The sequence below is a fragment of the Homarus americanus genome, unplaced genomic scaffold, assembly GCF_018991925.1.
Source record: "Homarus americanus isolate GMGI-L3 unplaced genomic scaffold, GMGI_Hamer_2.0 scaffold50281, whole genome shotgun sequence".
NCBI classification, from domain to species: domain Eukaryota; kingdom Metazoa; phylum Arthropoda; class Malacostraca; order Decapoda; family Nephropidae; genus Homarus; species Homarus americanus.
The window spans coordinates 3,117,787-3,141,627 of NW_024742338.1; the positions used below are offsets into that span (position 1 = coordinate 3,117,787).

General features: G+C 44.6%; 1 protein-coding gene and 1 long non-coding RNA gene across 2 annotated transcripts in view; both read left to right on the top strand.

Annotated features, from left to right (window-relative positions):
• The window catches only part of LOC121876805, a 72,601-nt gene extending 61,187 nt beyond the window's left edge, over positions 1-11,414 (top strand). Inside the window, exons 5-10 of the mRNA XM_042382221.1 lie at positions 2,849-3,072; positions 3,188-3,339; positions 4,076-4,207; positions 6,239-6,419; positions 7,131-7,559; positions 8,869-11,414. Of these exons, the coding sequence (XP_042238155.1) occupies positions 2,849-3,072; positions 3,188-3,339; positions 4,076-4,207; positions 6,239-6,419; positions 7,131-7,559; positions 8,869-9,314 (1,564 nt within the window). The 3' untranslated portion in view covers positions 9,315-11,414. The remainder of the gene's footprint in view (positions 1-2,848; positions 3,073-3,187; positions 3,340-4,075; positions 4,208-6,238; positions 6,420-7,130; positions 7,560-8,868) is intronic.
• On the top strand, positions 11,415-12,566 carry LOC121876806. The gene is made up of 2 exons (XR_006090818.1): positions 11,415-11,523; positions 11,598-12,566. It is a non-coding gene; the product is annotated as an uncharacterized LOC121876806 (long non-coding RNA).
• The last annotated feature ends 11,275 nt before the right edge of the window (positions 12,567-23,841 follow it).

Sequence of the window (23,841 nt, forward strand, 5' to 3'; positions counted from 1 at the left end):
TAATCCGTTACAGTGAAAAGTCAAGTAAGGTCACGGGGAGGTCAGAGGGAGGTCAAGAAAGGTCACGGGGAGGTCAAAGGGAGGTCAAGAAAGGTCACATCTAGGGTCACTTGGAACAGCTTACGATGCGTTGAGAAAATTACAAAGAATAAATTGAACTGTTTTTACATGTGGTGTAAACTGTGTCGTGTATGTAATTGGTTGGTGGTAATGATGGAAGGGGTGATTAGGAGAGGGAGGGAGAGGTGTGGGAGAGGTGTGAGAGTGGGTGGAGAGATACTCGTCAACAACACCTATAATAACCCACCCACTTCCTTCAACCCACCCTCTACCCACCCACCCTCCTCGATCCATCCGCTTCCCACAACCCACCACACTGCCCACACACTTCCCTCCACCCACCCACTGCCCACCCAGTCTTCCGGCCCGCCCACAAAACCCGCCCAGGAACCAGCCGGTGATTTTCTATCGTGACGGATGACGTAAAAACCTCGATGGTCCAAAACCTTCAGAATTTTGGCCCAATGTTGAAGAGAGAGAGAGGGAGAGAGAGAGAGAGAGAGAGAGAGAGAGAGAGCGAGAGAGAGAGAGAGAAAGTTGAAGGGTGGAGACAGGACATTGTTGAACTTGTATTGAGGACTCCTCCCCCGCTCTCGCACTTGGTGGAGGAGGAGCATATAGGATGAGAAGGGGAAGATACAGGAGATAGAAAGAGGAATAGAGAGAGAGAGAGAGAGAGAGAGAGAGAGAGAGAGAGAGAGAGAGAGAGAGAGAGAGAGAGAGAGAGAGAGAGAGAGAGAGAGAGGAATATTTTTTTATAGCTTCTGATGTTATAACCCAACTCATTCCTCTACACCCCGGTAAACATGACCTAATCTCCTAACAATTCAATATTGACGCGGGTTGCAACAGCACGCAACAGGTTCACCAACGTGACAACAAGGACGCAATAAGGGTGACACTGGACCTGATGTCGCACCTCCCTGACACCCTTAATTTGTCCACACCTTCCCTCACCTCCCCCTCATCCTCTTCTCCTTCCATCTCAACCTCCCCACCACCCTCCCTCCCCCCACCTCCCTTCACCTACCCCCCACATCCTCCTCCCTCCCCACCTCCCTTCTCCACCTCACATCCTCCTCCCTCACCTCCCCACATTCTCTCCTTCCTCCCACACCACGTTCAGGCTGGCCGGCGTCAGACACATTCTCCTCGGTAAAGTTAAAGGCTGAACACCTCCACATTTCATCGAGCCAAGAGACCATTTGCATATCTTATCAGCGAGGCGTAGAGACGTATTTTCTGACTAAATTATCGTATTATTTTCAAGATATGTAACACAATAATATATATATTAACTTGACAAAATATCTGAGTTCTTATGGGAAATTTTTAAATTCTTCAAGTTATGATATTAATGATTGTTTGATATTTATGCATTTACTACTCTAACGTAGCCTAATCTAACCAAATCTAACCAACTCTAACCAAACCAAACCTAACCTACCCTAAACCAACCTAAACCAACCTAACCTAAACAAGCTAAACCAAACCTAAAAACCAACCATAGCAAATTTAACCAAACCAACCCCCCCCTAAAAAACCAACCCTCCCCCACCCCAACCACGACCCAAACAAACAAACAAACACACCCATCCATGTCCCAAGACAACCAAACAAACAGTCACAACCAAGAAACAAGAGAACAACAATTAAGGAAGCGGTGATTGGTCAGTCTTCTCAAGTGTTAGGTAACGAGGGAGTGTTTCAAGTCTGTCCTCTAGTTACACTAATGAGTGGTGAGGGGGGTGGGGGGTGGAGGGTGAGGAGGGGTGGGGGTGAGAGGGGGTGGGGTGAGAGGGAGGGGGGTGAGAGGGGTGAGAGAAAGGGGTGCAAGGGTGAGACATTCTGTAACGACAAAAAACGTGATATGATAGTGATGGTGATGGTGATGATGATGATGATGATGGTGGTGGTGGTGGTGGTGGTGATGGTGGTGATGATGATGAGAGGGTAGTAATGGTGGTGAGTAGGTGATGATGACGGATGATGGTGGCGATGATGATGAGAAGATAGTAATGGTGGTGATAGTGTAAGTGATGATGACGATGATGGTGGTGATGATGATGAAGGTAGTAATGGTGGTGATAGTGGTGATGATGGCGATGATAGAGGTATATAGGAAAACAATTTAGAAGGTTGCGGGCCGGGCGGTGTTTGTGCTGATGGTGTAGACGAGGGAAATTAACCCTAGCCTGGCCTGGACGTTGTTGGAGAGAGAGAGAGAGAGAGAGAGAGAGAGAGAGAGAGAGAGAGAGAGAGAGAGAGAGAGAGAGAGCATATGTGTGTGTGTGTGGTGAAGCAATTAAACATTCAGATGCAATTCTCAGTATTCAACTACACCAGTACCATTAACACACACACTTCCACTAAGACACTTACAGCGGCTTCTCTCTCTCTCACACATTTCTTTCCTCCTTCACGCGTCTGGTTACGGTACAGTCTTAGTGATATTCTTACGCCATCTTTATTGACTTGTTCTGTTCTTGTATGTAATGTGTGTATATCTATCGATCTATCTATTTAATATACCTGTCTATCTATTCAGCCGTGTCTCTATTTAGCTATACGCTCTCTCTCTCTCTCTCTCTCTCTCTCTCTCTCTCTCTCTCTCTCTCTCATTATCCACCTACCTAACCATCGCAACCCCTCACCTCTATCTATCCCCAATTATCTATCGATCCATCCCTATCTACCTCTCTATCCACCTATCTATCTCTCCATCTATCCACCACAACACGTCAAAGCACCTCTAACCCTCCTCTCCCCCACCCATCTACGCCTTCAGGTACCTACTGGTGGGGATCTGGGTCTTCTGTACAGCCTTCAGCCTCCTCCTGCTCTTCAACGTGGGTCAGGTGGTGCTTCAGTACCCTTACACCTGGTGCTTCACTAACATCCACCTGTGTCCCTCCACCACCCCGCTCAGGTACCGCATCTACACCACCACCTTGGGAGTCATCCATGTCACCCACCTTATCATCATCGTCGTCTGCAATGTCTTCGTTGTAGGTGAGTGGATGGGTGGGTCAGTGGGTGAGTGGGTGGGTGAGTGGGTGGGTGAGTGGGTGGCAGGGAAGCTCAACCTCTCTATAACTAACTCGCACGTGTGTGTTTTGCTTCTCAGGGACGTTGTTGAAGATGAGATTGTCCCGTCAGCTGCCGCCAAGTCTGTGTCACCCTGAGCGCTCCCGATCACACAACGACCACGAGTTACAGATGGTGATAGTGCTGGTCGTCATTACCTGTGTGTTCGTCACCTCCTGGGCACCCCTCGACGTGAGTGTTGGTTGGGGGGGGGACGGAGGGCGGTGGGGGGAGGAAGGGGGGACAAGAGAAGGACACAGGGAAGTAGATGACAAGAGTGCTGCTGAGGAAGAGGAAGGGAGGGTTAAAGGGTGGGGGAGAAGGGGAGGAGACGTGGAGAGGAAGGGGGAAGAAGGAGGAGGAGGAGGGGTATGAGAACTAACATATAATTTAGTACACCTTATTGCATCCTCTCGTCGTCAAGGTAACAGGGATAGGGTCGCCTCAGGGGTGTGGTCGTCTCTTCTCAAAACCCTCCCCTTAACCCCCTGACTACCACCCCCTACTCCTCCCCTTAACCCCCAGATTATCACCCCCTACCCCTCCCCCTTTATCCCCCCGTAACAGATAATCCTGGTTACATATCAATAAAGAAACCACTATTAACTCCCCCTTAACCCCCTACATTATTACCCCCAACCTTCACCCCCAGATTATCACCCCTAACCTTCACCCCCAGATTATCACCCCTAACCTTCACCCCCCCAGATTATCACCCCTAACCTTCACCCCAGATTATCACCCCCTAACCTTCACTAACCTTCACCCCAGATTATCAAACCCCATAACCTTTCAATTCCCCAGATTATCACCCCCAACCTTCAATTTCTAGATTATCACCCCTAACCTTCACCCCCTAGATTATCACCCCCTAACCTTCACCCCCAGATTATCATCCCCTAATCTACCTGTTTCCTCCCCCTGACAGATAATCCTGGTTATCAATCAACTGTGGCCGCCTCATACCACAAATAAGGATCACCTATTGGAGCTGATAGCCGTCCGCCTCGCCTCTCTCAACCAGATCGTCGACCCCTGGGTGTACATCATCTGCAGGGTGGTACGTCTGTCTGTCTGTCTGTCTGTCTGTCTGTCTGTCTGTCAGTGTCTCTTTAGAATACTGGAACGATAAAATCCAAACCAGAAAACCAGAATAAATTCACTTTTTTTTTTAAAGCTGTAACAAAGGGAAAGAAGAAGAGATGGAAAATGAGAATAAAACAGTATATTTAGCCAGAAAAAAAACAATAACTCCAAACAAACAAACAAACACAAAAAAAAACAATCAATCACACTCGCTAACACAAAACATAAACCATTAAACCACATAAATTAACCATTTTCGTTTTATAACAACATTACAAAGTCAATTCCAAACACAAACCAATAAATGTACAGAGGAGAAGACCTACATCAAGACCTTCAGAAGATGATTAATGTGGTTATCCGGGTGTAGGTAGGAGCCCCCCCCCACCCCCCACCCCCTCACCAGGTATTGACTCAGTAGGTGTAGCAGATGGTGTACAGAGAGGTCTATTCTGGCTACAGTAAGTGCTCTCTCTCACCCCCTAGATAAACATCGTGTGTGTGTGTGTGTGTGTGTGTGTGTGTGTGTGTGTGTGTGTGTGTGTGTGGGTTTGTGACAGATTGAACACCAGGATGGAAGGAAATTGAAGGACGGTGTGTGGGGGGTTGAATAAGGCAGCCAAGTCAGTCTCTCTCATTTGCAATTCTATTTTCTTCTTCATTATCTCCTTCCCTTATTTATCAATCAACCTTTGTATCTGTCTATTTTATTCTCTAGCCAACGTAACATCTCTCTCTCTCTCTCTCTCTCAAAGATCACCGCCATCCCTCTATCAACTAGATTAAACACGACACCCTCAAAAGCATGACTCACTGCTTCAGAATTTTCCCTTCTCTTGCGTCATGTGTGTCTTGTGCTTCTTTTACGCCTCTTGCGTCATGTGCGTCCCTTTGTATATCTTGCGTCACTTGTGTCCTATACGACCATTGTGTCTCTTGTGTCCTGTGCATCATCTCTTTCGCCTTCTGTGAGTCCCTTTTTGTCCCTTGTTTCTCCTTGCGTCTATTGCGTCACTTGCGTCTCCTGCCTCACTGTTTTTAAAGGCCTTGAGATGTTGGGTTTGAGAAGCAATCCTAAGCCAGATTGATCCCCTGCTCCAGCGTGGGGGTGGGGCGTCGAGCGTGGGGGCGTCGAGCGGGGGGCGTCGGTGCGGGGGCGTCGAGCGTGGAAGTCGAACGTGGTGGGCGTCGAGCGTGGGGGGGGCGTCGAGCGTGGGGGGCGTCGAGCGTGGGGGCGTCGAGCTGGGGGCGTCGAGCGTGGGGGGGCGTCGAGCGTGGGGCGGGGGGTTCGTCTGGCCATCTATCACTGCAGTAGTCATTTATCTCTCTTTATCGGGTCGTTTTCTCTGACAGTCCGCCCGTCTGTCTGTCCATTTGTGTCACCCATTTCCCCCGTAAAATTATCTTGGCTGTAACTAAATATTAAATGCTTGGAGTACCTAGAGAAATACTGGAAATATATAGAAAAATAACTATAAAAATAAATAATTAGGTTACATGATTATGGAAAAGGGAATAACGATAGGTAATTAATGAGTGACTCTGAGGGTAAGGAGGGCCAGGGGACGACAGAGTGACAGACATAACTGAATTAAAGTAAAAGTTGTGATTCCCGGAGAGAGACAACTTCCAGGAAAGTTATTAGATAGCCTGTAAAATGTTTAAGAGTGGAGGGTCGTGGTCGCCAACCCTCACACACACACACACACACACACACACACACACACACACACACACACACACACACACACACATACACACAGGCATTTTACTCCCTGCTTTCCTTTTCTTCGTCAAACGTTCAGATCAAACCTCTTGGTATTGTTGTCGACTGTGTGTGTGTGTGTGTGTGTGTGTGTGTGTGTGTGTGTGTGTGTGTGTGTCGTCTCTTCCTCCCTCTCACCCCTAGACCTCTTTCCCTCTCACCTTTATTCTCCTCCTCAATCCTTCCCTCCCTTTCTCTCATCTCATCACACCCCTCTCTCTCTCTGTCTTCCTCCTCCAGGTGTTCCGGTCTCGAGCCTGGCGTTGCTGTCGCCTGGCGCTGATGGGTCGGGGTTGGTCGAGGCGTGGGGGCGGAGAGGGGGGCAGCTCCACCTTCAACTTCGCCTCCATCCTCCACCACAGGAAACTCTCCCGTACCCAGAGCCCTACCCGAGACCCCCAACATCCCTCCGTCAAACTGAGTGAGTACATCTGTCAACGTCCTGTCAAAGTCTTCCTGTCAACGTCCCGTCAAAACCTCTCACGTCACTGTCTGCTTCTCAAACCTCCCTGTCGAAACATCGTGTATTACCTGTCCGTTAAGAAAGGTGAAGAAAATACCTGCCAAGAACGTTAATTAGTTCCTTGGTTATCAAAGTGTCTTAGTATGTAAAGAAGACAAGTTAAAGACATGTTAATCTGGATACTTTTATGTAATTAAAATAGAGTTCAATAGTAAAGGTTAGTTTAGGTTAGGTTAGGTTAGTTTAGGTTAGGTTAGGTTAGGTTAGGTTAGTTTAGGTTAGGTTAGTTTAGGTTAGGTTAGGTTAGGTTAGGTTAGGTTAGGTTAGGTACTTCACGTTCAGATGTCCACTGTAATAGACACGTTAACACACGTATCGCCCACCACTGTGTCATGGGTTCGAGTCCTGGCCCTAGACAGATGTGAGAAGGGTGTTATCTAGTGTGACCCTCACTACCAAACATGGCCAGTTCCCTCTTGTACTAACAGTGGACAATAAAGGTCATAATAAAGTAACCATAAAACGATTCAACCGGCCGATTGGTTGGTGAGCTGATAAGTGGTAATATAATAAATAAATAACTAATTGAAATATACCTCACGTTTAGATAAACATAATAAACTACTTCACATGTGAGTCTATTTGATCAGTCTCTATCGTTGTCTTCAGGAGCTGTGGAGGAAGTAGCCGCCAGACCACAGTCCTCCGGTAAGACCGCCCACCTCCCCTCCTTCCAGAAGTCCTACTACAGCGACTCAGGCACCGGGTCCTACTCAGGGGTGGAGGTTCCCCTCATCGAAAGCCCTGAAGAACAGTCCCTGACCCCTGAGGTCCCAAAGAAGCCCAAGGGGTCGGCTCTGGAGCACTCCTTAGCCAAGAGCCTCTCAGTGGCCATCCCCATCCCGCTGTTTACAAGTGAGCAGTACCGTGTAGGAGGCAGCAGCAAGGAATCCCCCTCCAGGTCACAGGAACAGTACCACCTGCTGGAGGGAAGTGACCCTAACAGCATCCTACAGTCCCTCTCACGGCCTGTACACCGAGTGGCGTCCTCAGCCTCAGCACAGGACCATACTAGCTCTCCCTTCCTAGTGATACATGGTAGGTTCACCTCAACACTACTGGCTCTAGCATTCCTCTCCTGGCTTAGTCTTTATAAAGGAGTAAATTATGCTTTAATAATAATAATAATAATAATAATAATAATAATAATAATAATAATAATAACAATAATAATAATAATAATAATAATAATAATAATAATAATTATAATAATAATAATAATAATAATAATAATAATAATAATAATAATAATAATAATAATAATAATAATAACAATAATAATAATAATAATAATAATAATAATAATAATAATTATAATAATAATAATAATAATAACAGCAATAATAATAATAATAATAATAATAATAATAATAATAATAATAATAATAATAATAACAATAATAATAATAATAATAACAATAATAATAATAATAACAATAATAATAATAATAACGAAAAAACATTAATAATAATAAATAACATAATATTTACCTTTGAATACTATGTTTAACCCTTTGAGAACGATGACTTAACCCCTTGAGTACTATGCTTCCTCGGGGTAGGTTTTAACCCTTTATTAGTTTAGGGGACAGGGGTTACTCTCAGCTGAATAAAATCATCTGGCATTAAACAACTTAAAATACCTGAGCCCAGTAATTTTAACTCTTTTGGCACGATATGACCGTCATGAGCTAAGGGTTAAGTTATCATATCCTAAAGGTTATGTCATCGTAGTTATCGTAAGTACAACAATTTCATATCGTACTTATGGGATTAACGACTCAACACCCACCTGAGAATCAATCAATAACCAGCAGGTGTCAAACTCACAATGTTACACGACGAGTATAGAAGCCACACTAACATGATATTATTGAGGAGTTACCCATCCAACTTCTTACTCACAGAAAACGTACACAGACTGACTAGACTGTCTCAATTTTCTATGATATGATGCACAGTTCTAAACGATATTATCCAGAACAGAACTTTGATATCTATAAATACGTTTAGAACCAACTCAGCACATAGGTCGAGGTGCAGTCTTAAGTCCCACTCGAGAGTTATACTGGAGGCATCACAGGCCGGGTGGAGTACTGACAAGTATTTGCTGTTCAGGTATTTTCTTAAGTTACTGCTCGAGTCCTGACGGCGGCGCCAGCGAGCGACCACAACGCCACATTATTATAGAGGCCAGTGATCTGTACGCTAACGACATGCTTATCCTTGTTGTCACTCAATCGTCAGTTACCTATATTAGGCTGTAGCTTGACGCCACACTTTTTCTGTTCTGTGTTCCTCACTGTCTGTGGGTGTTTTTACCTCACAAGTCTGTCCTCTCTTGCAGGGAGTGACGTGGAGGTGGGGTTCCTGAGGAGTAACTCGTGGAGCTGTGTAGGTGCTCGTCGTGAGTGGCCGCAGTACCGCACCCAGAGCACCCAGACCCTCTCCGGCCAGCGTCCCGTCAGTAGCGACCTTCCACTGGAGCAGTTATCAGTACCTGAACCTCACACCGCCGTCAGCGGTGACCTTCAGAAGCCGTCGTCAAGCTCCAACCTTCAGTGTCCCGTCAGTAGCGACCTTCGACTAGAGCCCCCGACAGTCTCTCTCACTCGTCATTGTTCCACCAGTTGTAACTTGCCGGAGTCCTCATTAGTCTATGACCCACAACACCCGTCAGTCAGCAGTGACCTAAAGCCACGGTCCATCACTCCGCTGCTGGATTCAGTAAAGGGTAAGACACTACAAAAGGCAGACCCTGGGGTCAACTCGCCCCCCGGGACCTCACACTGATCCAGGGAATACTGACCTCCTTCTTAAAGGACTTTAAGAGATGTTGTTAGGATTTCCTCGTAAACAAGTTGGGACGTTCACTTCAGGTCTCCGGGTGAACCAAGGACACCCCGCTCTACCTCCAGGTCTAAGAAACTTTACTGGAATTCACTGCTGGGATACGAAGGATACCCAGGGTAGATCTCTCGCCACGACCCCCACAAGATCCAGGGAGTCCTACTCGAGAGAACAGGAGAAAATACGCGGAAGAATTTCTACATCAGGTTCCTCTTGAGGACTCCTTCTCCGACCCCATGGTGACGAGGGTCCTTCCTTCTACCAAACTCTCAGGATATAATGCATTCTTGGAGTCCACAGAAGACGGGGGTGTTTAGAACGTCTACAATAAGAGTCCTGCCACACAGTCAAGAGGTGACAGACGTCCTACACCTCCCGGCGACCCACGGAAGCCCTACAGTATATACCTCGACTCCACAACTCTCATGCATAGGAGATAACTCGGATGACCTCTCCATCTATATAATACTCTCTTCTTCTCCTCCGTTCCTCCTCCCATTCTTCTTCTACCCTCTCCTACATCCCCAGAGTACAGTGGTCAGCCTAACAGTATAGTCTAGTACATTATATAAGCTAATAATACCATAGTGTGTATTTGTTCAGTGGTGCAATTCTGTAGTGGGTTAGTAGAGGTCATTGTTGTTTTGCTGTGCGCTTTTAATGTGCGCCTTTAATGTGGGCCATTTCTGTGAGGCATTTATGTGAGGCATTTATGTGAGGAATTTATGTGAGGTATTTATGTGAGGTATTTCTGTGAGGTATTTATGTGAGGCATTTCTGTGAGGTATTTCTGTGGGGTATTTCTGTGGGGCATTTTTGTCAGCCATGAGCCATTTCTGTGAGCTATTTCTGTGAGCCATTTTTGTAAGCCAATGTTGTGAGTCATTTTTGTGAGCAGTTTCTGTGAGTCATTTTTGTAAGCCAATGTTGTGAGCCATTTTTGTGAGCTGTTTCTGTGAGCCATTTATGTGTGCTATTACTGAGCCATTAGCTATTTCTGTGAGCTATATCTGTGAGCCATTTCTGAGCTATGAGCTATTTCTGTGAGACATTTCTGTGAGCCATGAACCATTTTTTGAGCAATTTCTGTGAGCCTCGATGTGCATATAAAAAAACAAATGTTCTTGAAAAATGGTAAAACATTATTATTTTTTGTGGAACTCATAATACAATAACTATCACTCAAACAAAAACATAACAAAAACAGCCGCTAATGTTTATGTCTACGCCAATGTTTATAGGATCTAAATCAATGTTTATATCTATGTACATTCGTCATTAACGTAGTGTAACTTCTATATAACGGGGGTTTCACACATCTAACGGACCCTCGATATAATGGACTTTCCTCTCTCCCAAAGGTCTGTTAAATAGAGGATGACGGACAGCTTATGACAGTGATAAGGTCTAGGTCACGATAAGATCAAGTTGAAGGTCACAATTACGAGAGAAATTAAAGGTCAAAGGTCACACACACACACACACACAACAAATACTGTGCCCTGACATCACAACACGCAGCAACACAAGGCTCTCAGATCACAGGAGGCTCTCACAACACCGTGTCGTAAGGTATCAACACAAGGGTACAAATAACACGCAGCATAGTAGGGGTTCAAACATCAGCGCTATGTTAAAGAAACTCGTCAAGACATAGTGATGATGGTGAGAGGACCGCCCGTGTGTGTTCTAGTCAAGCTGTAGCCTCACTTATCATTGAATATTGTTTATTTTTGTATCATTAGTCGTTAAGATAGGAATTATAGATAAGAGTATAGACATTCTTATTGACAATCTTTTAGACATTCTTCACTAACGATAACTTAAGAAGATAGCGATAGAAATTACTGATGAAAGACATGATAGAGGCATTTATTATTATTATATATTAAGGTGATAATAAATACTACCATGATATTATTAAAGGTTGGTTTATGTAATATTAGGTACTTTAATTATTTCTGGCTGCTCCCCCATGTGTGTGTGTGTGTGTGTGTGTGTGTGTGTGTGTGTGTGTGTGTGTGTGTGTGCGTGTGTGTGTGTGTGTGTGTGTGTGTGTGTGTGCGCGTGTGTGTGAGTGCGCGCCCAGGTGTGTATTAGTGTTGGTGTTGTAATGTGTACACAGTATATTACAACAACAGTATCCTGACAGGTGATTACATCCTGACAGGTAAATATATCCTGACAGGTGATTATATCCTGACAGGTGATGATATATCCTGACAGGTGATTATATCCTGACAGGTGATTATATCCTGACAGGTGATTATATCCTGACAGGTAATTATATCCTGACAGGTGATTATATCCTGACAGGTAATAATATCCTGACAGGTAATTATATCCTGACAGGTTATTATATCCTGACAGGTGATTATATCCCGACAAGTGATTATATCCTGACAGGTGATTATATCCTGACAGGTGATTATATCCAGACAAGTGATTATATCCTGACAGGTGATTATATCCTGACAGGTGATTATATCCTGACAGGTAATAATATCCTGACAGGTAATTATATCCTGACAGGTAATAATATCCTGACAGGTGATTATATCCTGACAGGTAATACTATCCTGACAGGTAATTATATCCTGACAGGTAATTATATCCTGACAGGTAATAATATCCTGACAGGTGATTATATCCTGACAGGTAATAATATCCTGACAGGTAATTATATCCTGACAGGTGATTATATTCTACCAGGTAATAATATCCTGACAGGTGATTATATCCTACCAGGTAATAATATCCTGACAGGTGATTATATCCTGACAGGTGATTATATCCTACCAGGTAATTACATCCTAAAAGGTAATAATATCCTTATTATTTTTATACAAACATGATAATTATTCACCTAACCCCCCCCCCCCTTCACTATTCTGATTTCTTAATGATAAAGATAATTAACGTAGTAATGACATAAACCTTTGCTATAACATAATTAGTACTTAATGATATATATATATACCATAATTAGGACACAGATTACCAAGAGCCTTACCATTCAACACAGTTTACAAATATGATCATAAATATACCATAATTGTTATATAATTTAACTATAATATGAACAAAGATTTTTATTGATATTAAAACAAAAATGATGTAAACTTCAATAGATTTTTATGATTGTAATAAATTAACCAAAAGGTGTAATAAAGGTTATATATATATAAGAGCGTAGTTGGTGTTGTGTTTTGAACTGTTACCTGAGTGTTGATTATTGGTGACCACGAGATGATGGAGAGAGGAAGGAAGGAGGAGGAAGGAAGGAAGGAAGGAAGGAGGCGAGGAAGATGAGAGAGGAAAAGAAACAGAGGTGTGTTAAGAGGAGGAGGGGACATGTTACCTGTGTTTTACTTTCAACAGGTAAGACTCACCTGTCACCTCTCGCCAAAACCCACCAATCACCATCGCCCCCCCCACCAGAACCCACCAATCACTTTTCTCTCCCCCCACCAGAACCCACCAATCACTATTCTCCCCTCACCAACACCCACCAATCACTATTCTCCCCCTCACCAACACCCACCAATCACTATTCTCCCCTCACCAACACCCACCAATCACCAGTCTCCGCTCACCCAACACCCACCAATCACCTTCACTCCCCACCAGAACCCACCAATCACTATTCTCCCCCACCAGAACCCACCAATCACTATTCTCCCCACCAGAACCCACCAATCACTATTCTCCCCCACCAGAACCCACTCAATCACTATTCTCCCCCACCAGAACCCACCAATCACTTTCCCCCACCAGAACCCACCAATCACTTTTCTTCCCCCACCAGAACCCACCAATCACTTTTTCTCTCCCCCACCAGAACCCACCAATCACTTTTCTCCCCACCAGAACTCCACTCAATCACTATTCTCCCCCACCAGAACCCACTCAATCACTATTCCCCCCACCAGAACCCACCAATCACTATTCTCTCCACCAGAACCCACCAATCACTTTTTTTCTTCCCCACCAGAACTCCACCAATCACTTTTTCTCTCCCCCACCAGAACCCACCAATCACTTTTTCCCCCACCAGAACCCGCCAATCACTATTCTCCCCCCACCAGAACCCAATTAATCACTATTCTCCCCCACCAGAACCCACCAATCACTCTTTTCTCTCCCTCACCAGAACCCACCAATCACTATTCTCCCCCCCACCAGAACCCACCAATCACTTCTTTCTCTCCCCCACCAGAACCCACCAATCACTTTTCTTCCACCAGAACCTACCAATCACTTTCTTCCCCCACCAGAACCCACCAATCACTTTTTCTCCCCCCACCAGAACCCACCAATCACTTTTTCTCTCCCCACCAGAACCCACCAATGACTATTCTCCACCAGAACCCACCAATCACTATTCTCCCCTCACCAACACCCACCAATCACCAGTCTCCCCTCACCAACACCCACCAATCACCAGTCTCCGCTCACCCAACTCCCACCAATCACCTTCACTCCCCCGCAGTCGTCCAATCAACGTCAAGGACCAACACCTCCCTCTTGTCTTCAGTCATCTGTTACTTCATCAGGTTTTACATTTAGAACAACAACAACAACAACAATAGCAAAAACAACAACAGCAACAAAAAACAACAATAATAATAGTATAGTACAAAAATGTGTGTATGTGTGTGTGTGTGTGTATGTGTGTGTGTGTGTATGTGTGTGTGTGCGTGTGTGCGTGTATGTGTGTGTGTGTGTGTGTGTGTGACAACCATGGCAGTATCCTCAGAGATGTTTATGATAAAAAAAAGCAAAACAAACACATATAAATGAGCCAACCACAGAGAACTACCCCTTGTAATGCTACTTCTCCTTGTTACTCACTCTACTGTACACACACGGGAGAATATGTCCCCCCTGTGTACATACCCGGAACTACCCACTCTGTGTGTGTGTGTGTGTGTGAGTGTTTTATACAGCAATATTTACAAGGGAACTATCTTATTTTTATTACTGTTGCTGTTGTTATTATTGTTTTCGTTGTTGGTGTTATTATTATTATTATTATCAACATCATCATCATCATCATCATCATCATCATCATCATCATCATCATCATCATCATCATCATCATCATACCGCGACCTCAGACAACACAAAGACTTAACCAACCACCAGAGTAACACAGGACAGACGAGCAACACACTGCACTACTACCCGGGAAAATAATCACATATATATAATGAAACGTCGTCGGTATAATGAAAAGTAAACAGTGGAAGAGTTAATAGGACAATTTCCCACCCCACCTCACCACTCCCACCCCTGCCCTGACTTCCATACCACACCACATTCCCTACACCACACCATCCCTACACCACACCATCCCACACCACCATCCCACACCACACCATCTCCACACCACACCATCCCCACACCACACCATCCCTACACCAATAACTATCCTCGCACCTCCACAACCACCTCCCCCTACCCCGTTTTTCTTAATTCCTTAAACACTGCTCTATTTTCTCTTCACCTCAGTCCGTTCACCTGATTGGGTTGATATGAGGGGAGGGAGGAGAGGAGGGAGGGAGGGAGGAGGAGGGAGGGAAGGTAGGGGGAAACCCAATAACCTGACTTGACCATAACCATCACTTTAAATTTCTTTCTAATTAACCCAGACCTCATACCCCTCCTCCCTCTTCTTCCCTCCCCCTCTCTCCACCTTCCTCCTCCTCCCCTTTCCTCCCCATCCTCCCTTTCTCATTCCTCCTCCCCATCCTCCCTTTCCCCTCACATTCCTCCCCCCCTCCCCACCCTCCCTTTCTCCCCTCATCTCTCCCCTCCCCCCACTACAAGGTTGTGTTCGAGAATACTACAGCTGGTGCTTGAGTAATGAGGCTGGTGCTATTGTCTTGAGACGAGGACCCCTGTACCTAAACACACACACACACACACACACACACACACACGCACACACACACACACACACACACACACACACACACCCAGTCGTAAAATTCACAAAAGTCATCCCTGGAAGCCACAAAAAATGCACCGCCTCTTAATTAATGGGAAACTTAACCATTTTTAAAAACTTGCCATTAACCATTTTATGATTTTTTTACCCTCGTGATGCTGGACGCTACTGCCGAGTGAAAATGAGAGCTATTAAGAGCTATTTCTAGGTAGAGATTGGAGGTATTACAAGAAGACATTAGAGCTATATTAAAGAGAAAGCTAAAATGAAAGATTAGCTTGGTAAGGTATTCTCTCTCTCTCTCTCTCTCCCCTATAATCAGTGTTCACGTAACCTAACGGTATAATAAGTCTCCGAGAGCTCAATTATATCGACTATATCAGACTCCACCACAGTGACAGGTCATCATTCAACTGGCACCACCACCCACATAACAATAATTACTCTTATTATCACTGAACAATTATTACCATCATCAGTAGATATATATAAACTTTAATATCTAAAACAAAAATGATTAATGACGATAGTAATAACAATATATTGAGAACAAATATAAAAAAAATATGAAAATTAATCAGAAAAGCTTGACACGAAATGGCAACTTGATTCTCTTGGCCGCCTCCCATTGGGTAATATGTTGTTTACAATTTTTTTCCGTATCGACCAATCATATCCCGACGATCATGAGCTTAGGATATTGGATATGAAATTACAGAGAGGAGTTTTGTTCAGGTATACCGCCCAGTTATTCAATGTTTAGGGGAAAAAATGACCCATGTTTAGGGGGAAAAGTACTGTTTAGGGGAAAAATGTAAATATTAATAACAGAAAAAAAAATACCATGGAATAAAATACTCTGCTTAACAATTTTTATTCTGAGTTTAATCCCGTGTGTGTGTGTGTGTGTGTGTGTGTGTGTGTGTGTGTGTGTGTGTATTATATTGTTGAGTGGATAAAAGTTATGTTTGACGTAGGGCTGTTACGTTAGACCTGGTAGTGGTTCCCGACACAGAAGATGGCTCATTTGGTGATGACTTTAAACTCCTACAGCTCTTGACTTACTGAATACACAAGCAGAGGAGACGAGGAGAATATAATGATGCAGCAGGAAAAGACGCCACAGTGAATAGACACATCCTTGAGTAAAGTTATCTCTCTCTGTCTCCCTCTACCCTATAATAATAATAATAAAAATGGGCCACCTAGACGTGAATTTGTTTAAGGTGTAGAAACTGTCGCTAACATAACAACGACACCCTAACTTGCATGACCCAGTGTCAAGGAATAGTCCAAGAAGACCGGACAACTCACCAACTGCACTGGCTAACCATTACCCCGGAACACGATCCACAAATCGACTAACACCCAGGTCCCCAATTACTGCTGGGTAGACAGAGGCAAATGGCGTAAAGAAACTTACCCATACTTTCACCCTGCCCGGGGATCGAACCTAGGTCCACAAGCTTGCGAGACGAGCATCCTGACCATTACACCACACACACACACACCTTTAATCTCCCTGAACCAGACAAAATATTCCATCACCTCAAAGATTTAAAAATAACCTAACCTAACCTAACCTAACCTAACCTAAACTGCTCTCAGCTCCTCTGCTATTAACTAGTATTTCCCAGACAACTCTAGTAATTTTATTGGATTATCCATTATTAATGTTACTTGTTGTTTTAATGGACTTGGTCGCTACAGGGAGCCACGGGTCCTAGACAAAGTTACAATGACTAGAGAACAAGGGATCACCTGAAGATTAGCCCCCCTCTTAGATTATTTCGCCTTAACATTAACCTAACCTAACCTAACCTAACCTAACCTAACCTAACCTAACCTAACCAAACCTAACCTAACCTAACCTAACCTAACCTAACCTAACCTAACCTAACCTAACCTAACCAAACCTAACCTAACCTAACCTAACCTAACCTAACCTAACCTAACTTACTCTAATCTAAACTAACTAAATCTAGCCTATGATAACTTAATCTAGCTTAATATACTCTAACTTACTATAACCTAACTTAACCTAACCCCCCCCCCTTCTCTCTCTCTCCAGGTAGCATTAGGGTGTTTAATCTCAGTTAAAATGAGAGAGAGAGACAGAGAGAGAGAGAGAGAGAGAGAGAGAGAGAGAGAGAGAGAGAGAGAGAGATCTGTACATCACTACCACAACAAGTTAAATCTTTCGCGAGAGCCAGGCAAGAATGAGGGATTTGGCCGATAAATCTGGTAAATTGGCGATATTAGCGAGGAGGAAGTTGGCGACGAGGAACGATTTGACACCGACTAAACTGGCGATATTGGCGAAGAGGAAGTTGGCGAGCATCAACGATTTGAATATTGAATCTACAAAATTGGCGAAATAATCTAGCAAAGATGTTGGCGATGACCCATTTGATAACGGATATTACTGCTAAATTGGCGGAAAACAGTGACAAAAAATGGGACAAATTCGCTCTAACAATCCTGAGATTAAAATATATTTAGCGTATATTATGGGTCTTTGTCGTGTTAGGTTAGGTTAGGTTAGGTTAGGTTAGGTTAGGTTAGATTAGGTTAGGTTAGGTTAGGTTAGGTTAGATTAGGTTAGCGACATAATGGTTAATCGTAAAGCAAAATAATCTGAAAAGCTAATCTTCAGATGATCCGGCACACACACACACACACACACACACACACACACACACACACACACACACACACACACACGCACACGGCGAGGAAGCAACACCACATCAAGTGAGAGCTAACGATGTGCTTGAAGGTAATAGGTCGAGTGAACAGTGTATAGTATATAATGAATAAGAAACCCGGATATAGGAAAATGTTGTGGAGAGAGAGAGAGAGAGAGAGAGAGAGAGAGAGAGAGAGAGAGGAGGTTTGCTCTGGTGGTCTGGATATTGAAGAGAAAAGAAAATATTGGAAGATATGTGTATAATCTCAGGGGAGGAGGCAGAGGAGGAGGAGGAGGAGGAGGAGGAGGGAGGAGGAGGAGGAGGAGGGAGGAGGAAGGGAGGGAGGAGGAGCAGAAGGAGGAGGAGGCAGTGAAGGGGAGAGGAGGAGGAAGAGGAGGAGGAGGGAGGAGGGAGGAGGAGGAAGGGTGAGGAGGAGGAGGAGGAGGAGGAAGGGAGGAGGAGGAGGAGGAGGAAGGAGGAGAGGAGGAGGAGGTAGACGAGGATGGAATTAGAGAAATAAAAAGATAAAAATTAAGAAAAAAAAAAAAGAGAAAAACTGGAAAAAGACGAGAAAGAAAGAACAAAAGAAAGAAAGAAAGAAAGAACAAAAGAAAGAAAGACAGAACAAAACCTCTCAACTCAAACTTCAGATACGTGTTGTGTCACCTGTCAGCTCCAGGTATGTCATCACACAATTACCTTCGTCACAAAACACAGGTGACCCCAAATAACCCCCCACCACCTGTAGACTGTGTGACGCCTTCCTCTGACCTAACCTAACCTAACCTGACCTAACTTAACTTTTCAACACACACACACACACACACACACACACACACACACACACACACACACAGAGGGCACTACGGGTTGGGTACAGCCAGCAAGAGTCATATGATTGTCGGATGCATGATGACCTGGTTTGGCACCCACTATTATCAACTGTAGTGGGTGGGTGGGTGGGTGGGTGGGTGGGTGGGGGTCAAGGGAGGGGAGGAAGGAGGGAGTGAGTAGGAGGTGGGCTGACGTCGTGGTAGAGGTGGTGGACTGGTGGTGGTTCAGTCTGGCTTCGACATTCATGGTGTAAGCACGTGTGTTGACCCGCTCCTGCCCGTTCCCTCACACACATACATAAACACACACACACTCACTCATCCCTCTAAGTGTTTGAAAACGCTAACATTACTTAAGAAAAACCTATAACAATTTTACTTACGAATTACTTAATGATGTTTTATACTGAGAATTATGATAAATTACTTAGAAAATATCGCTTCTGTGTGAATGTTTGGTTATGACGTTAAAGAAGAATTTTTATGTTGATGTTTTTTTAAAGATTTACAGGAGAAATTGTAAACATGGCATCTGTTGGTGGTGGTGAAACATGACTGAGATCAATAAAACACAGTCACGTAAAATAGTGATTGAATCCGAGACCGAACCCCCCAGTACATTGTCGTTCTGGTCCACGATTGGCGAATCCGAATGCCACCTCATCCAGCCACGTTCCTAGAGTAGTGATTGGGTGAATCTCTAGAATCAGCCAATTTCAACGAATGGCGGGAGAATCACAGTCCCGCTTCATCTACTCTGATACGAGTGATTAGGTGAATCACTCTAAACTGTGTATCCTAACGAATCATCGTGATAATCCAAGACTGGCGAATCTAAGTTCCACCTCACCAATCCATATTCTCAAACTAGTGACTGGAAGAATCACCACCATCAGTATATCTTCACGAATGGCGAATCACTGTGCCGCTCTCAAACTGGTGATTGGGTGAATCATCAGTGCCTCTAAGATAACAAGAAAATAATCACAAGAAACTTAAGATACGATTTACTTAACTTTCAATACGATAAATCATAGTTTGTACCTGAACTAGTGGGAATTGCCTCGTGAATTAGTGGGAATCACCAGGAATCCAAGTAAACGAGTGGAAATCACCCTTGAGACGAGTGGGAATTACCAGAAATCCAAGTAAACGAGTGGGAATCGCCCCCGAGACGAGTGGGAATTACCGGGAATCCAAGTAAACGAGTGGGAATCGCCAGGAATCCCACACCAGACAAGAGGGAAGGTCGTCATCAAATTCACAGGAACTGGACGACCTTGGAGGAGAAAAACTAAATATTCAACAGGATCCAGCTATCCCCTCCCCCCCTCATCTATCCCCTCCCCCCTCATCTATCCCCTCCCCCCTCATCTATCCCCTCCCCCTCACCTATCCCCCCTCATCTCTCCCCCTCACTTATCCCTCCCCTCACCTATCCCTCCCCTTCACCTGTACCCCTCACCCTATCCCTCCCCCCCCTCACCTATCCCTCCCCCCTCACCCCTATCCCCTCATCTCCCCCTCACCTATCCCCTCTCACCTATCCCTCCCCCTCACCCGTCTCTCCTCACCACACAACTGAATGGTAAGTCACTATATTGGTTACAATGGTGAAGTTCTTTCCATACTTGGCACTAACAGGCACTATTCTTAACAGGCACCAGTACTAATAGACCCTAGTACTACCAGGCACCAGTACTAATAGACCCTAGTACTACCAGGCACCAGTACTAATAGACCCTAGTACTACCAGGCACCAGTACTAATAGACCCTAGTACTACCAGGCACCAGTACTAATAGACCCTAGTACTACCAGGCACCAGTACTAATAGACCCTAGTACTACCAGGCACCAGTACTAATAGACCCTAGTACTACCAGGCACCAGTACTAATAGACCTAGTACTACCCGGCACCAGTACTAATAGACCCTAGTACTGCCAGGCACCGAGTACTAATAGACCCTAGTACTACAGGCACCAGTACTAATAGACCCTGAGTACTACCAGGCACCAGTACTAATAGACCCTAATTGCTACCAGGCACCAGTGCTAATAGACCTAGTACTACAGGCACCAGTACTAATGAACCTAGTACTACCAGGCACCAGTATAATAGACCTTAGTACTACCAGGCACCAGTACTAATAGACCCTAGTACTACCAGGCACCAGTACTAATAGACCCTAGTACTGCAGGCACCAGTACTAATAGACCCTAGTACTACCAGGCACCAGTCCTAATAGACCCTAGTACTACCAGGCACCAGTGCTAATAGACCCTAGTACTACCAGGCACCAGTACTAATAGACCTAGTACTACCAGGCACCAGTACTAATAATTTTGTGCTACCAGGCACCAGTACCATGGGCCCTAGTACTGCAGGGCACCCAGTACTAATAGACCTAGTATTACCAGGCACCCAGTCTAAGCTGAATTCCTGAACTACCGAGGCACCAGTACTATGGGCCCTGGTACTTTACCAGGCGCAGTACTAATAGACCCTAGTGCACGGGGCACCAGTACTAATGAGCCTAGTACTGCAGGCACCAGTGCTAATGAACCTGGTACTACCCGGGCACCAGTACTAATAGACCCTAGTACTACCAGGCACCAGTACTAATAGACCCTAGTACTACCAGACACCAGTACTAATAGACCCTAGTACTACCAGGCACCAGTACTAATAGACCCTAGTACTAACCTAACCTAACTTAACCCATTAAGATAGGGGGCCCATTAAGACTGGGGTCCGCCGTAATGTTTTAAGTTTGGTGACTAAATCGATTAGGAATGGAACCTATTAGTGCTGGAACCTACTAGGAATGGAACCTACTAGGAATGGAACCTACTAGGACTGGAACCTCTTAGGACTGGAACTTAAAGAGAGAGGAACCAATTTAGACTGAAACCGTTGAAGACTTGGCCCCATTAAAACTATGTCCGGAGCCTATTGACACTGGAGCCTATTGACACTGGAGCCTCTTGACACTGGAGCCTCTTGACACTGGAGCCTATTGACACTGGATTCTATTGACACTGAAGCCTCTTGACACTGGAGCCTATTGACACTGGAGCCTCTTGACACTGGATTCTATTGACACTGGAGCCTCTTGACACTGGAACACTCTTGACACTGGAGCCTCTTGACACTGGGGCCTCTTGACACTGGAGCCTCTTGACACTGGAGCCTATTGACACTGGAGCCTATTGACACTGGAGCCTCTTGACACTGGAGCCCTATTGACACTGGAGCCTATTGCACTGGAGCCTCTTGACACTGGAGCCTCTTGACACTGGATTCTATTGACACTGGAGCCTGTTGACACTGGAGCCTGGCCAACCTGGAGCCTCTTGACACTGGAGCCTCTTGACACTGGAGCCTCTTGACACTGGAGCCTCTTGACACTGGGAGCCTATTGACACTGGAGCCTATTGACACTGGAGGCCTCTTGACACTGGAGCCTCTTGACACTGGATTCTGTTGACACTGGAGCCTCTTGACACTGGAGCCTATTGACACTGGAGCCTATTGACACTGGAGCCTATTGACACTGAAAGCTTCTTGACACCAGAGCCTATTGACACTGAAGCCTATTGACACTGGAGCCTATTGACACTGAAGCTTCTGTGACACTGGAGCCTATTGACACTGGAGCCTATTGACACTGGAGCCTATTATTTGCTGGAGCTTCTTGACACTGGAGCCTCTTGACACTGGAGCTTAGTGACACTGGAGCCCTCTTGACACTGAAACACTCTTGACACTGAAGCCTATTGACACTGGAGCCTATTGACACTGAAGCCTCTTGACACTGGAGCCCTATTGACACTGGAGCCTATTGACATAAGGCCTCTTGACACTGGAGCCTCTTGACACTGGAGCCTATTGACACTGGAGCCTATTGACACTGGAGCCTTGACACTGAAGCCTATTGACACTGGAGCCTATTGACACTGGGCCTATTGACACTGGAGCCTATTGACACTGGAGCCTATTGACACTGAAGCCTATTGACACTGGAGCCTATTGACACTGGAGCCTATTGACACTGGAGCCTATTGACACTGGAGCCTTGACACTGGAGCCTATTGAGGTTGTGGTCAATTATAACTTAGAGCCTTTAAGGACGAGAGTCAATTAATTCATTACCCCTATATAGAGAACATGAGTCATCTTTCTGTCTGTCTGTCTGTCTATCTGTCTATATTTCCTTTTATCTGTCTGTTTACCTGTCTGTATATGTCTGTTTATGTTTGCCTACCTGTCTGTTTACCTGTCTCTATCTTATCTGTCTGTCTGTCTATCTGTTTACCTGTCTAACTGTCTAGCGATTGTTCACCTTCCTCGAGATGTCGCCCTCTCTTCACCTTATATTTCTTATATATCCTTTTCACTCACATTATCCTGTAAGTCCTACTTTATCAAGATTTGGTTGTCTTATCCCCTCCTTCCATCTTTCTTATTCTATACACACAATATCAATACCATCTCCTCCTCCTCCTTCTTCTTCTTTCTTCTTCTTCCTCCTCCTTCTCTTCCTTCCTACCTAATTCTTGCCTCTAAATTCACTGTAATTTCTCTCCTGTTGCTCTTGTCTCTTCTTTATTCTCTCTCCCCTAATTATCCACAGTTACCTGGGGTCTACCTTTCTTCCCCATTATTTGCATTATCTTTTTAAGTCTCAGTTTATCAGGAGTTGTGTCTTATTCCTATTTTATCTTAAGTGTGTTTTAATTTTTAAGTTTTTCTTCTACTCACTGTTAATTATTATTATTATTATTATTATTATTATTATTTTATTGTTGTTGTTGTTATTGTTAGTTGTTGTTGTTGTTGTTATTGTTGTTATTGTTGTTGTAATTGTTGTTTCGTCATCTGTTATCATCGTAATCATCATCTATGTCTCCCATTCTTCTCCTCTTTTACTCTTTTTCCCTCCAAGTCTGTGTTTATCAAGCCTTATCTTTCCACCCTATATACACATTACT